Below are 17,055 nucleotides of genomic sequence, written 5' to 3'. Positions count from 1 at the left end.
GGTGGCCAGCCGATTGCAGGGCACAAGGAGACGGACAACCATGCACTCACACCCATACCTAGGGGCAATTTAGTGTCCAATCAGCCTACCATGCATATTTTTGGAATATGGGAAAAAAATCACCTAGAGGAAACCCATGCAGGCCCGGGGAGATCCTGCAAACTCCACACGAGTGGACCAACCTGGATTTGATCCCAGGACCCTAGAGCTGTGGGGCCGACACGCTAACCACTATCGTCATATCATTATCGTGATAATTATAGATATCCACAAATCATTTGTTTTTATCGTGATAACACTTTTTTTCAAATCGGCCAGGCCTAAGGCACATATTACACTACCCTCGATGATGTTACATGGGCCAACTTAGCAGGAGGCAGTCCCCCGTAACTTCAAGCGCCCTGCAAAATTTCATGTGACTGTTTAGGTGTAATTTCTTTGTTTCCTTCAGTCAGCTAGAGTATGTTCAATTCCAATGAATTGAACATACTTGTACATAAAAACCAAATAAAATGATTTGTAAATTATGTACAACCATTATTTTATTTAATCCATTAAAACATTAGATTTTTAATGTGGAAGATTATCTATATTTTTAACAATTATGTTCAAAATTTATGACTGCAATGAATTAGAAAAGAGGTGGGAAAGGTGGCAGAAAAAATAGAAAGTTGGGGAATGCTCCATAAACACCTGATTAACAGGTCATCAGGATAAGCGTTTCTCGCATCTTTCATACAAAATTGTGACACTTAGACCAATTTTAAAGGGTTAGTTGGTAGTTGTGTGAGGACCGTGGAACGGATTAGAGAATTTACATATAAAGTACACCTCAAATTCACATTACAGAAAAAACTCTGGAACCAATTAATTACGTAAGTAGATAGTAAATTTTGAAACAATGTTCCTCAATGTACAAATTTGAGGAAGGTAGGTCATTTCATCATCCACAATCTATGACATCATCAAAAGATATGCTATCTGAAGAAATCACAGCATTTAAGCAGCATCGGCGAAAACCATCATTGAATCATCATGATGTTTGATCCCTCAGGCTGAACTACCCAAAAGGTCAGTTCAGTAGAAAATTCATGAGTCCAACCTACTACTACTACTACTACGCTACTATGCAAGGCAAAAGTAATTCTGCAGAGCTTTGTGGAATACAACCTAGGTCCAAGCTCATCTGTAATAGACTGATGAAATATAGGAAATAAGTTCAGTGGTCTGAGGGATTCCACATTTGAAATTGTCTGAAATTGTGGACATTTGTGTCCTCTGGGCCTAAATAAAAAGAACCATACGAACTGTGAGAGACTCAACGTTCAAAAGCCAGCATTTGTGATGGTATGAGTGTATTAGTGACAACGACATGGGTAACTTTCACATCAGTAAAGGAAAGACAATGCCAAACCATTTTCTGCATGTAGCAAAACTGTGACTTTGTAGAAAAAGAGTATGGTCCAGACCTGTCTCCCCCATTGAAAATGTGCTGCACATTATTAAGCATAAAATACAATGAGGACCCCAGACCATTGACAGCTGAAACTATATATTAAGCAAGAGATTTAAAAAAAATCCACTTACAAAGTTTAAACAATTAGTCTCCATAGTTCTCAAACATTTGTTCGGGTATTAGTGAGAAAAGGGGATGATGTAACACCTACACCATGTAAGCATGATGCTCCCCCAGCTCTTTTGCGATGTGTTACAGCCATAAAGTTGTCAAGTTAATGATTATTTGCTAACAATGATCTCATCTCATTTTCTGAACCGCTTTATAAATAAATAAAAAGTGAAACAAAGTTTATCGATTAGAATTGTAAATGTCTTTCTAATATATACTATTAAATATCAGTTAACATGAATTACTGATATTGCCTTCCCCTTTTCATTGATATTCAACACAAATTCACATATTCATTGGAATTGAATCTGTAAATTGGTTCCATGCATTTCCACTTATGGAGATCTGAAGTAGATATTAAATACAAACCTCAGGCGGCAGATGAAGGAGCGCCTGGAACCCATGCACATTCTCATCGAGGACTGTTGGCCCTCCTTTTTCACAGTCCCTGTCTTCAAGTCAAGAATACGACCTGTTATGAGAGACACAGAAGAATGTTTTCACTCTCCAAAATAAAGATAGATGCATCCGGGCTTGTTTAAAAGAGGATGTTTCTTGTTTTTTTGGTTGATAATAAAATAATGCAGAATAAATGCAAATACAGTGGCTTGATAGACAAAAAGCCATTATTTTTTTTATCAGTTTTTGGAAAAATAATTATTTCCCTGACAAGTAGTTAAAATTTCACTTCGCATATTGGTGGTTTAAAGTTGTCTCCCGTTCTAAACAGACTAAGCTGGCAAGGAACAAGTGCACGCGCACACTAATAGCTGCCAGTGTTCGATAAATTCTGGCCGGGCAAGATGGCTAGTTCTGCTTTGTAGTTCATCTTGAAAACTGGAAAGATTTATAAGCTATACTGAATATTAGGTATTTTTAATGGAAAGTAATGCCAATAGATTTTAAGAATTGTATTTAAGACTTTGGATGAGACTTTATCAACATTGTAGGCATTTAAAGGCAATCAATTCAAATTATTGTATTTAAGACTTTTTAATAGATTTTCATCTTTATTTAAGATAATATTTCCCTCGGTCTTGAAATCACCTTTATTATTATTAAACTACAAGGAAAATTCCCTCTTTCATGCTACATTCACATTGTGAATCAGTTGTAAAATTGTATCAAATAACACATCTACTTTATACTAAATTCGTAAGATGTGCACCACTTGTAAAATAGAATGCACTTTTCACCTAGGCTAATACCATGGTAGAATCTGCATTGACTTTGTGTGCCATTTTAGAAAAATGTGAGATAAAAGTCCTTCACAGCTCAAAGTGAATTCATCATCATTGGAACATGACTGATTCCTTCCAGATGGAAAAGGAATTTGGACCATCTTGCAAATAGGAACTTCACTGAAGCTTTGCATGTAAATGTGGTGGCATTCTTTCTTCATTTCATTCTTACACTGAACAACAACAGATTACCTCTTGCAACATTCCTTTGATCCTTTATTGACATTCAGGAATGATCATTTTTGAACCAATGTTGTTGTTAGAATGCATTATTTTGACACACACCCCTTTAAAAAAATTGACGAATTTTGCCAATCAATTTGTAACGTTTTTCAGTTATAAAAGCGCCCGGTTTTCCTCAAAATAATCACAGGTGCTGGACCTTATTCCAATAAGCGGAGAAGGACAACCATTCGTGCCCTCATTCGTACATAAGAGCAGATTAGAGTGTTCAACGAACCTACCATGAATGCTTTTTGGATACCACACAGGAGGGTGGCGACTTTTAAATGTGCAGATTTTAAATTCTGATGGAAAGAAGTTAGTGGTGGCTAAGTGATCATGCCCATTTCAATATATGATACATGCAGTGTATTTACATTTCAGGGATATTTAATTTGATTAGACATTTCGTAATTAGGATTTTTTTTCTTGTATTGGAACACCAGGTTTTCCATCAAAGCTTTTTGTAACCTGAATCTTTCTTGCCCTTGTGCCCTGCGATCGGCTGGCCACCAATTCAGGGTGTCCCCCTTCCTCTGGCCCGGAGTGAGCTGATATAGGATAAAGTGGTTGAGAACATGAGATGAAATGAGATGCTCTTAAGGTTGGCGAATGCTCTAAGAATGTGTTTCAACATTTCTGTCAATGAAGATTTCGGTGATAGCCTGCAACACACTGCGGGATTCTAGGCAAGTGCCTATTGTAAACAAACCGGAGAATGTGTGATGGGCCATGGATACCAAAGTGTAAGTGAGAAAAATAACTGGGAAAAAAAGGATTCAAAGTTTCTTGGACCGAATCATTTGGGTTCATTGCCAATGAAGAAGGATTGCCTGAATGTTTGCTTTGTCATGTGGAAACACATTTACAGGTAAGGCATACTACATAAGCAGCAGAAAAAAAGCGCAATAGAGGAGTGCAAAAATACATTATAGCAGTAGATCACATCTTTAAACTCCACCACTCCTGTTTACAGATGCTAAAAAGGCATGTTGTCCACATTTCATTTTGTTGTGTGTCAGGTTTGCCATCTGACATTCCTAAACGCATGCACAAATAAGGAGGAAAAGACAGTGTTCTGGAATTGTCACTTGCAAGGAGAAAACCAGGGAGAGAGGTTCCCTTACACATCTTTTCTGTTGTTTTAATAAATGTGAGGGCCCTGATTACAATCTATGTTTCAACTCTGATAGGGGGCGGGGGGGGGGTTCCTTGTTGAGACTTCTGAGCGTGTATGTATTTCTGTAGTCAAAACAGACGAAAGTCAGAAAGCCTTGTGGAGCGTCTGTGGTGGATGCAGGTGCAGTTCCTCGCACGGCAAGGCATTCAGGCTCCTCTTTCTTTACTCCATTCCTAGAAGTTAAACAGCGTTTTGGCTTCTCTTTGTTTACTCTAACCAAGGTTTTCAGGAGCAAAGGTTTTACTTTGTTGCAAGACAGTATAATGCTAATAATGATGAGCAAAAAAAGAAATAATGGTAAAACAAAGTGTATTCTTTGTTACAAGTAAATGTATAATATGAAACAAAATCCAGACAACTGCAGTTTTGTGCAATCCTCAAAAAAATGACATCAAAAATCGGATTTGTTCATTGCGCCTAATGATTAATTGTTCATTGATGTCTAATGATTAATGCGCAGATATATAATAGTACCCAAAATAACTCCAACAGGATTTGTTCATTGCGCAAAGAAAGTTTAATAGCAAAACAAAATGTATTCTTCATTTCGAGTAAGTGTATAATAATATGAAATAAAATCCTGACAACTGCGGTTGTGTCGAATCCTAAAAAAAAATGATATAACAAATCAGATTGGTTGATTGCGTTGTTATTCTAATTAAAGCAATGAAACATCATTTATTGATGTTGTAATGGAATTTAAAATAAGGTGGAATCGTACAAGAGAGCAGTTGTTCTCTACAGATTGCACTGCCTGGAAAATAAACATTTAATCATGAATGCTCATAATGTATTGATAGCCAAATTAATCATTTTGATAGCAGGTTAATATAGATACATACAGCATGTGTTGTCTGCACAATAAAGCTTATATAAGGATTTTTATTTGTTTTGTTTTTTCCTCATCCAATATAGCACCCATGCTTTAGCTGCAGATTCTTTTCACACCCAATTCTCTAAGGACATTCATTTGCTGTGCAGAGTAAATGTCTGTTTGCAGCCAGCTACAGGTCTCACGGACAAATGGATTTAGGGACAGTTTTCTTCCCACAGCCATCAGGACTCTGAACTTGCATTATCACCACACACAATCCCTTCTGTGCAATAGTAATGTGCAATATCTTAGATTGTGCAATATTTTAGAATTTACCTTGCCAGGATGCAACTTTTTATATATATTTTTTTATTTTATTTTACATATTTGTTTTTACTTGGAAAACGCACTTTGTGGAGTAGCGCCACCAATTTCGTTATACGCAGCTGTGTATGATGACAATAAAGGCTTTTGATTTTTGATTGATTGAGATCATAAGACTAAAAAAATGTGAGGCTGTGAAACCCCTAGAGGTGTTACTATTTCATCTTTTCCAAAGAAGATAATACATAGCACATTGGTGCCCTCTTGTGAGTAAAAGGGCAATCATATTTCAAATCTCCCTCAAGCCTTTCACCACACTACATAAATTTAAGTATACACCGCTCACAATGTATAATTCTTTTCTGAGAACAACTCTAAGGACATGACTATTTGACACAATGAAAAGTAGTCTGTGTATAGCCTATAATAGAGTTGATCATTTAAAATAAGTCAAATTCTATGAATGTACAGTGCCGTGTTTTTCCATATTTAACAGACACAAAGGTTTCAGATCATCAAACCAATTTCAGTATGACACAGAGACAACCCAAGGAAATAGAAAATGCACATAATAAATGATTTTATTTAGAAAGGCAGCAAAAAATACAAACTTATCTGGCCCTCTGTGAAAAAATAACTGCCCCCGCAACCTAATAACGTGTTGTGCTACCTTTTGGCAGCAATAACTGAAATCAAGCATTCCGATAATTTGTGATGAGTATTTCACAATGCTTTGGGCCTGCAGTTCTTTCGATGTTTTTCTAGGTTCTATTTTTACCTGCTGGATGAGTCATAGTAGCACTCTTGGAGTAATTTTAGCTGGCCGACAGCTCCGGAAAACGTTTGCCACTGTTCCCAGTTCTCTCTATTAGTGGATAAAGGCTCTAACAGTGGTTCGCTCGAGACCCAAAGCTTTTGTAACCTTGTCCAAACTGATTGATGCCCATCCCTTTTTCCACACTTCTTGAATTTCTTTGGATCGTGGCATGATGCTCTGATCTTGTAGTTTACTTCACTTTGTCTAAAAGATTATTTTAAAGTATTTTCTTGATTAGTAATCAGGTGTGGGTGTGTTAACTCATCTTTCCTATATTTTGATTAGTCACAGTTATTTTGTGATCTAACAAAGAGGAGCCGTTACTTTTTCAAAGAGAGCCAGACACGTTTGTAATTTTTTCTGCCTTGGTAAATAAAATGATCATTTAGAAACTGCATTTTCTTTCCATCTGTTGTCTCCGTGTCATACAAAGATTGATTTAATGGACTGCAACCTGTTTGTGTGATAAATATGCAGAAAACACAGAAATCGGGGAGGGAGCAAATACCTTTTCACAGCACTGTATAAACCGCTGGCAATAAAAGATACTACTCCTTATAAGACTCATTACTAAATTGAGCTCAAATAGTCATGTTTCCTGTCCACTTTCATTTAACTCATCAGTGTTCATAAGGTTTGACTATTCATTTGTGCTAAAATTAGTATCACACATTTTAAACACTTGTACTGGTCACTAAAAGTCCAACATGGCACCTCATGGAAAAAAACTCTCTTTAGATCTAAAAAACTGAATTGTCGCTTTGCATAAAGACAGCCAAGGCTAAATCCCCTAAAACATAGACACATTGCCTGTATCCGTTATTTTATTTAGACATTTTCCCGGTAACATTGCGGCCTGTTTAACTTCCACTTGGAGCATCCTACAACGACTCTCTTTTGACCGCCGTTTGTTGTCAGAGTTCTTTATTTAAAATTGCTGGTGCTAATGAAATGAATCAGCTGGCCCTGGTATTCATCGAAAAGCAGAAGATAAGAAAGTGGCTAATATTGCAAGGCAATACGGCTGACCGTACCCCAATTACAGCATCGTTACGCCATTGAATCAGAAGGAAGCATTTAAAAGCAACGACTTCTTGGCACAGATTCTCTGTGCAGAACAATGAGATGGAGAGGTTAATCCTTTGGAGTTCTATTTAATGCAAAGTTGTTTTGAATTCATAATTTGAAGTTGTTTAGATGTGTTAATGTGTATGTGTTTCTGTGCTTATGTTAGCTTCCTCCTTACTGTACTGTACTACTGAAAAAATAAATGTTTTGCATGCATGGAATTCATTTTAATACATTTATATCTATATCCAAATGGATCTTTGTGTGTGACGTTGTGTCTGCCTGTGTGTATGTATCTATTCTTTCCTTATGGACTCTGAAATGGCTGGACCAATTTTCATGAAAATGTACATAGTTATACATTATAAGTCTGCAAGGTTTTAGGTTTTGTATCAAAGCATCCTCGATAAGTGTCGGAAATTGATAACCGAAAAAATCGGATTTTTTTGGAAAATGGTCTGAGGTAGTAATCATGCTTGGACACGCGATGGTGGTGTATCCCAGCTTAAGATACCAGTACATAATTGTATACACGTTTGCTGTGCTATGCATGTCATTCACATTTTCCTTTTTCATCTAACCCATTTTTCAAAAGGGATTTTTTTTATAGCGCAACAACTGGCTTCTAATCCTTTTTCATCTAACACAATTTTAAAAATTGAGGAGCACTTCACAGAAAATAACCCAAAGAAGATGTGGGGGGGAAATACGACACATTACCAATTACATTGACAATAATACGGTGTCTGTTAACACAGATGCCTTTCTAGCAGAGGAAGTGAACACCGCTTATTTGCCCGCTTGGAGACTGACAAATCAGATTCAGTCTCAATACATCCACCACCTTCAACAGTACACTGAAGCTTCAGGAACATGAAGTGAGACAGGTATAGCGGACTGTGAACACCAGGAAGGCAGCTGGCCCCAACGGAATACCTGGAAAGGTGCTCAAAGCCTGTGCTGACCAGCTGACTGAGGTTTTCACAAAGATTTTGAATTGTTCCCTGCAACAATCCATCTTCCCCCACTTAACACAACATTTAGCCAATGTTCACCCCTCGAAAACACAGCATTAAAAACCAAACATCATATGCACCCATATGGAACCCGGCACTTACCAGAGTCATTTCATGTATTTTTTAAGTAGAATAGTAGATCGATATACAAGAACCCCAACAAAGCACTTCTGTCTTTTTTTAATTACATTTTAATAATTCTTAATGCATTCCTTTTTACTTTACTTTGTACTTTATGCATTTTACTTTAATGTTTTTACAACTTTCTTTGTTCTGTTAGCCTGGCTTCTTACCGCTACTTCTTTTTTGGAACCATTCATCCATGCCTACGCTGTTATACACATGGGACTAACTGTTACAATACGCAGCAGAAGGAGCAACACCTCAATACCGCTGGCAACCCAGAGCTGGACAAATGTGCCAAGAGAAGCAGCAACGCTTCAGAACAACCATCCCATAATGGAATAAGATGGAAGAGCTGTCGGCGCTTAGCAAGCCGGAAACGGAGTCGAGGGCTTCGATTCTGCTACTGTTGTCTTCAGCTCCAGACAACTGAGAAACTGTACAGATATGCTTGGAAGAGTGACTCTGCATATTCTCTATCTTGGTCCCAGTCTGCAGAAGTTCCCCATTTTGTGGAAGACTTCCTGTGTGTGGTTCCAGTTTTAAACGTCTTTTTCTATAGTCTGTATCCATTTTTGCTAACGCAACCAAGATGGCGCCGTTCAGGTGGCAGTCGGTGGCGGTAGCTCTGTCTACTCTTGTTCGTTTTGTGATTTTGATGCTTTTCTGTCTTAATGATTTGATTTGGTGATTCTTTTTGATCCTATTTATTTTACTTTGCTTTGCACTTTGTGCTTTTTTGTTCTGCGGCCTTTACTACTGTACTGTCTAACTTGTAACTATGTGTGTGTAAGGCTTTTAATATTTGTTCAGCTCCATACATTTGTTTTTTGTATTTTTGCTCCATTATGGCTCTTTCAACATTTTGGGTTGTCGACTCCTGGTCTTAGAGTACGTCTAATGTATGTCTGCTGAATGAAAAAAAATATTAATTATTTTTGCTGGCGGAAAATTTTGGTTTAGTACTGGTGTGAAGTGGATTTTAGAAATGGAGATGGGCTTTCTATTAGCCCATTTGTTGCTATTATTGGCGATTGGCGGCCAATCCATTTTCCAGTTCAACTAAATTGGACGTTTTCTGATGTCATTAGAACTGAGACATGATCATTGAGTGCCAGTCCCCCCAGTTCCAATGGATTTGATGTCTTTGGCCCTGAATACTAATGTTCAGAGAAACATAAATACATTAATAAAAATAACATTTAAATTTAAATTTACCGATGACCCGTGTGAAGGTAAGTGTTTCAGAAAATTACTGACAGAAAAAATATGTAAATAATAAAATTGTTGGAGAATTTTCTCTACCTGTCATGGAGTTTTCTGAGGTACTCAGCTGTTCCCTCAGCTTGTCAACATCATCAGGGTGGACATGTTCATACAGAGTGCTGCCAAACCACTCAGACTGTGGCTGGTTCAACACTGGTGTCACAGAATCAGAGACATAGATCACACGTCCTGTCTCTGCAGCCACTACAAACAGAAACCCATCAGCAGCCTCCAAGATCAGATGCTTCAGTTCCTATAGTTAATTAAAAAAATACATTTAAATATGAATACAATTCATGTATCATGTTACACAAAGAAATCACATGACAAATAAGATTTCTCCTACATGTATACTGTCATCCTTCACCACTGTGCACCTTCAGTACATGTGTATTTTCTATTAAGTATCCAAATCAAAAATGTTCATGACAATGTCAAAATGTACGCTGAAACTTGCAAGCGAAACAGAGGGAATGAAAAATGGTGGAAGTCCAGGCACTGCTTTTTCTTTTGCGCTGAGTTGGGTGGCACTCTGTTCACCGTAGAAGAATGATGCGCCGAGTAAGAGCGAAGGACGTTGTCTTGCCTTTTCCTTTTTTGGTTACATTTCGCATCATGGAAGTTACCTCAGGGAGAACGACTACACCGACCCTATTCCAGCTTTGTTTATATTTTTGCCTAAGCGTCCTGTGACATCTAAGGCATCAAATGAGCACAAGAAAAAGAAAAAGCTGGGATAGGCTTCAGCACCACCCCCTGCCCTTGTAAGGATAAAGCGGTTTAAAAAAATGAATGAATGTATGATGGATGACAGTGACTGGAAAAGTGAAGTTGCTAGATATGCTGAAGGATGGCAATAGGTATGCCCATGCAGCATGCCATTACAATATCTTAGCTCCTGACGAAGGTGCTGAAGAACCTTAGTCTAGTTGTAGTGCTGCTAGTGCTCCTTGTGGTTTTATTATTAGATACAACAGCTGCTCGAGACCCACTCAATTAATTTGTGGTTTTTCGATTATCACGACGACTATGTCTGGTCTAGAATATCCATGATATTTGAGGGGTTACTGTATGAATATATGTAAACGCATACAGCCCTTACCATATATTCAGTAATTTACCCTCACAAAGGTATGGGGATTCTGAAGCCCATCCCAGCGAACTATAGGGATCAGGCTCACATTAGATTGGCTAAAATAGAACATCTGGGAAATACTGGCTATTATTTAAATTTCTCTCAAATATCATTCGTTCATTTTCTATACCGCTTATCCTCACACTGCTAATCTGTCATTCCCTGTTTTCTACAATGCCGGGTGTCTTTTCAGCAGCTAATTAACTTAACGAGAGGAGGCATCTGATGAACACATCCTGCATTTACAAACACTGACTACATCCAGCCGATTGTGGGATTATTACATGCATTGCCGTCGCTTTTCGCCCTGCTTTCCATACACTTTATCACGATTGCCCGAGGTTCACGTTGGTATTTTTGTATTTTTTGTACTTTAAAAAAACCTTTGTTCATTCGCCGACTCGGTCGTGCTGTTTTTGTTAAATCCCTTTGGCACACATTTTTTTGGCATGCTCTTTATGTTTAAAAAATTCTATTTTTTCTGAATTGACTCTTCCATTTCCTGAGTTGCGGAGCCTCCCTGAATCGACTTACCCATTCATAACAGAAACTGATCAAGAGCATGTCAGGGAGAATTGCAGAGGTCTTGAAAATGAAGGCTCAACACTGCAAATATTGACCTATTGCATGTAATTCTCAATAAATGCTTGTTATTATTGTGAATACTTATAATTGTATGTCCTCAAACCATAGAAACATCTGGCAAACACCTTGAAACCCTAAAGGAACAGATTTTGTGAAAATTTTAAATTTGTGTTATTTTTCAAAACTTTTGGCCATGACTGTAGACCAAACATCGCACCGATAAACAAAAAAAACGGGAAATAGGATCACCCCTGTTTTTACTACCACAATACATCCTTTCGCGCCTCAAAAAAATACACAATTACGAATATTTAAGAAATGTATATTTGTTAAATATTACAGCTATAATCTAATAAAAAGACTGGAATATATTAATATCTAAATATACTGAGATGCTTCTTCACTTCACGCCTTCAGCTTTTGGGGCTTAACGACATACGCAGATTTTTTTTCTAAAAATAATTCATACAAATTTGAAAATCCATGATGAAACTTGCTTGCAGATGACAATACCCTGTCTTCCGCTTGCTACTAGGAACATGGCAGGAGACAGAGGATTGTCACTCAACTGAGAAAAAAATGGCGGGCAGCAGGCGGTAGCTGTCATATTTTATAAAAAAATAGAGCTTTCTGGGGGCCGGGATCCCGGGAGATGGTGGGTTTTTATCAGAAATGAGAGCTCCGTGTGACCTTATGCCGTAGCGCTTATTTGAAAATAAAACGAGCCCCTGGCGACGTTACAGCGGATGGCATCGTCAGTTAGCCTTCCAGTGAGCTGCAACGACGTCAGCTCACTACCCGGACTTAAATGGAATCTCAAGTTCAACGTTGCTCCGCCTCGACGTCCGGCCATCCTCGCCGTCGGCCGTAACGTCGCCTGAGGCTCGCATTTCTAAAGATAAAAAAAACCTTCGCTGATGCTCTCTGCCATCCAATTCGCCGAGCATTTTTTTTTTCAAATAAGCGCCAGGGCGTAAAGTTCCACAAGGCTCGCATTTCTGTAAAGATCCATCCTCATTATCGTGTGCCAGAAGAAAAAATATGATGATGATCAAAAAAATATAATATTCATTAATTTTCTGATCTACTTATCCTCACAGGGGGTGTCAAGGATGCTTGAGCCTATCCCAGCTAACTACAGGCACCGTGAATCGATGGCCAACCAATCACAGGGCACCTAGAGACGGACAAGCATTCACGCTCACACTCATACCTACGGGCAATCTAATCTGTTGAACCAGACTAGCATGCATTTTCTGGGGAAGTGGAAGGAAAATAGAGTAGCCGGAGAAAACTTGTGCAATCCCGTGGAGAACATGAAAAAAGCACACAGAAAGGTCACAATCTGGGATTGAACCCTCAAACTCAGAACTGAGAGGCCAACACGCTAACTACTCAGCCACCAAGGTCAAACCATGCCACATTCATATTTTTTTTAAAAAGGAAAAACCAAATGTTGACTATGTAATATTTATGGATAAAACCATTTAAATTGTAGAATTGTATATGTTCTTATTTTTTCCATTAGAGGCTTGCCATCATAAATGCTACAAGTAAAAAAATATTAATTCATTTTGATGAGGAAAAAGTACTAGGACTCATGACATGACTCAGTCATCTATTCAAAACGGATTATTTTTCAGTTTGGAGCGCTCTCTACCTGTTCAGTGAGAAACGAGGGCTTGTAGGCTCCGTCAGTAGATGTGTTGCCAGTGCCCCGCATTGATTTCATATGAGAAACTGCCATGCGAAGAATGGTCAATTTGTCTGGTTTACGGGCCAAAGCACTGCAGGTAGGGACCATGTCGGACAGTTCGGTGATATACTGCGTCATTTTATTGCGTCTACGTCGTTCAATTTCACTGTGGTTTTCCCTAAAATAGAGAAGAAAATTGAAACCTTTAGTGTTTTCACTGTATAACATCTACACACGAATATTTGATGACACATTCTCTTGAAAATATGTTAAATGCTTGTTGCATAATGAGAGACAAACCAACTTTTAAACACTTTGACCATTTGTACGCTACAAGATGTATGTATTGATCTATACATTTTTACTTAGTAATAATAATAAACTTATTACATCAGGAGAAGTGAGACAGATATCGATGCTTGTTTTCCAGTGATGTCCAGCAATTTATGAGCAAAATCCACATTGTTTCTTGCTTCTAGAATCAAAAGTACAGTGGTACCCCGAGATAGATACGAGCTTAAAGCGTTCCGGGACTGAGCTCGTTTGTCGATCTACTCGAATGAACATTTCCCATAGAAATGAACTAAAAACATATTAATTTGTTCCAACCCTTTGAAAACTATGGTAACTTTCGATAGAGCCACTGTGGAGAGCATCTTGGCATACTGCATCACAGTTTGGTACTCTGGAGGCACGGCAGCAGACAATAAGGCCATGCAGAGTGATTAACACTTCCCATAAGATTGTCAGCTGCTCTCTGCTCTCACTGGAAGACATTGGCAGCCCTCGTTACCTCAGCAGAGCCAGGAACGTCATCTGGGACCCATACCACCATGGTCACAATCTGGTCCAGCTGCTGCTCGATGGCAGACGCTATAGGTCTCACAAAGTACGGACAAATAGGCCTAAGGATTGTTGCAATATAACATAAACAAATTGAAATGAACTTGGATTACGATACACATTCAAAAATAAATGTAATCTAACCTTCCATTGAACTTAATTAAAATTTGGTTTTACATGTTAATACCTTTCTTCTCCCGGGTTGGCTCTATTTGCACAGCCTACCTGAGTTTCAGCTGAAGCTAAAGGGATCCTATCGAGGGTTCCTTGCTTTTATCTTCCCTTCAAAACAATCAGAAAATGATGCACACAAATGTCCTCGCAATAGAATAACGCACGACCACTTGCCAACGAGTAGTATACACTCCTGTCATATTATCGAGGAAGCTCCGCCATTCTGCACTAACGCGGAAAAGAAAAAACACGGAAAAAAATGCAACGCTTCGCCCAGTGCTCGTAGAGAAATTACACGAGGGAGTTGCGACGGGAAAGACAGTGCCCATCTTGTTCTAATCAGCAGCCTCTCACATCCGCCGTATGCTCCTTTATCAAATATGTCAAGATAAATATTTGCTCGAAATTTTACTCGTATCTCAAATTGCCCGTATGTCGGGGCACTCGTGTGTCGAGGTATTACTGTAGTCAATTTCAAGAGGCACAATTCGTATTCATAAAGACATCCATTAATTTTTGTATACCACTTAACTTCACTAGGGTTCCGGGTCGACTGGAGCCTCATCTCTCATCTCATTTTCTGAACCGCTTTATCCTAATTAGATTCACGGGGGGTGTTGGAGGCTATCCCAGCTGACTCCGGGCCAGAGGCGTGGGACACCCTGAATCGGTGGCCAATCGGTCGCAGGGCACCACTGGAGGCTCAGTTACAGCAAAAGATTGGTCATAAAACAATCGCATCCCTCTTCGTAATTTGTGAAGCTTTGGAAAGTACAGTGGACCCTCGCTACTTCGCGTTCCAGTTATTGCTGCCTGCAGAGCTTCGCGGATTTTTTTCAGAATTTTATTTTTTTTAAAGATATTAAACTAAAATTATAAATTACATCGTCCTACAGGGTGTGGAAACAAAATATCCAATTAGAATTAGTAATTCTATCATTTTATAAATTTTAAAACACAAAAAAATGCACGTATGCGCAAAGCATCATGGGGGATTACGGCCGCGTCACTTCCGCATCACTTCCGCATAACGCCCGCGCCACGGCCGCGTCAGGTCCGCATCACGCTCGCGCCACGGCCGCGTCACGTCCGCATCACGCCCGCGCCACGGCCGCATCACAGGCATAAGCGCGCAAGTTTGATTGCTCACTGAATGTACTTGACTCCCCATTGGCCCATTCACCACGGAAACCCAAGCTTCTCCCCATGCCCATTCTCAGTCCACGAGTTCTTCAACTCCTTCGTTACGCAGGTAAAACTTTACCTGGCCGAAAAGGGTCTGCCCTTCAAAGTGGTTCTACTCATGGACTGTGCAGGACGACATGCAGCTAATTTGCACCATGAGGGGGTGCAGGTGGAGTTCCTTCCCCCCAACACCACTTCCCTCATCCAGCCCATGGATAAGGGGGTTATCAGGGCCATTAAAGCCCTCTACACGAAGGCGACAATGGAGGGTCTCATCTCTTCCATCGAAGAGCCCGATGAGACCTTCAGTATGAAGGCATACTGGAAAGACTACAGCATAGCTACGTGCCTGAATAATATCCATAATGCTCTAAAGGAGATGAAAGAGCAGACACTCATCTCCAGTTGGAGGAAATTGTGGCCAAACAAAATAACTCAGGACTATGCGGGTTTCACGCCTAACGAGATCCATCACTCTGCCGTCGATAAGGCTGTCAGACTGGCTCGTATGGTACAGAGTGAAGGCTGCTCGGATATGACGGCTGATGAGATTACAAATCTCATCGACTGTCACCCAGCCCCACTGACAGAGGAGGACCTACAGGAGATGACCAAGTCGGCGAGTGAGGAGGAAGAGGAGTGTGCTGCCGACGACGACGCTGACGAAGGTGGCCTTACTTTACATAATTTGCAGGACCTCTTTAATACAGCCAGAGACCTCCAAATAAAGGCCAAAGAAATGGACGATAACATTGTGAGGGCAGTCGAGTTCAGCAATCGCATCGATGAGGTCATGGCTGTTTACAAGCGCATCCTCACCGACCAAAAAAAACAACGTTCCCAACTCCCCATAACAATGTTTTTTACGACGTGCCAAAGAACTGCGGAAGATCCATCCTGACTACTAGTATGATGTTTTTGAATTGCTGCTATGATGTTTTTGAATTTCTGAGTTTTCTGAATAAAAGTTTACATTTATTACATTTGCAGTGATTTTTTTGTATGCACCAACATAACACCTGCATTCTAATGTGGAATAAAAAACCTGAATGAACAGCATATTAGCCTGGTGGTGGTTTTGGTCACATGTTATACGTTTCTATAAGCGTTTTTTAATGGCGCCCGGCTACTTCACGGTTTCACCCTTCTGCGGGGGTGTCCCGATCCCCATTAACCGCGATAAGCGAGGGTCCACTGTACTGCTACTTATTCGGCATGATTTATTGGCTCATTGCTGTGAAACTGGCCAGCACTTACGAAATTGTTGAAGCCGCGTACTTGACTTAAAATACCGCATCCTCTTGGGCAGAGTTTTCCAACCTTTTTTGAGCTGTGGCACACTTTTTGCATTGAAAAAATCTCAAGGCACACCACTAGCTGAAAATCTTCTAATTTAAAACTATGTCACCTATATTAACATTAGATCGTTCTCATCAAAGTTTTGTTTCCAAGAAGTAACCCCCCACCCAATCATTCCAAAATCAGTTTTTTTCAAACCGTTCTAACGTCATCAAATGTGACACCCACAGACCCCAAACAGCTCTTAACCACCTAACATTACGAAAGGAGCAGATTTGTGCTCACACAGAGTTAACATCGACAAAAGTTGAGGCCCGGAAAACCAAAGAGCATCCAGTTTATTAAAAATGCTTCATTTTAGAGTCTCAACAATAGGGGTTGTTTATGTCGGTTTATAATAAGATCGGATTGAATGAAGAAACATTATACAGTACGAACTA

General features: G+C 39.4%; 1 protein-coding gene across 2 annotated transcripts in view; it reads right to left on the bottom strand.

Annotated features, from left to right (window-relative positions):
* arnt2 (aryl-hydrocarbon receptor nuclear translocator 2) overlaps positions 1-17,055 on the bottom strand; it is a 58,124-nt gene that overhangs the window by 29,958 nt on the left and 11,111 nt on the right. For both annotated transcript variants that reach the window (XM_077713475.1, XM_077713474.1), the window contains exons 4-6: positions 13,079-13,292; positions 9,738-9,951; positions 1,997-2,099 (exon numbers count right to left, since the gene is read on the bottom strand). In XM_077713475.1, the coding sequence (XP_077569601.1) occupies positions 1,997-2,099; positions 9,738-9,951; positions 13,079-13,292 (531 nt within the window). The remainder of the gene's footprint in view (positions 1-1,996; positions 2,100-9,737; positions 9,952-13,078; positions 13,293-17,055) is intronic.

This window comes from Stigmatopora nigra, chromosome 3, assembly GCF_051989575.1.
Source record: "Stigmatopora nigra isolate UIUO_SnigA chromosome 3, RoL_Snig_1.1, whole genome shotgun sequence".
In the NCBI taxonomy this organism is placed as follows: domain Eukaryota; kingdom Metazoa; phylum Chordata; class Actinopteri; order Syngnathiformes; family Syngnathidae; genus Stigmatopora; species Stigmatopora nigra.
This window is presented reverse-complemented; position numbering and strand designations above follow the sequence as displayed.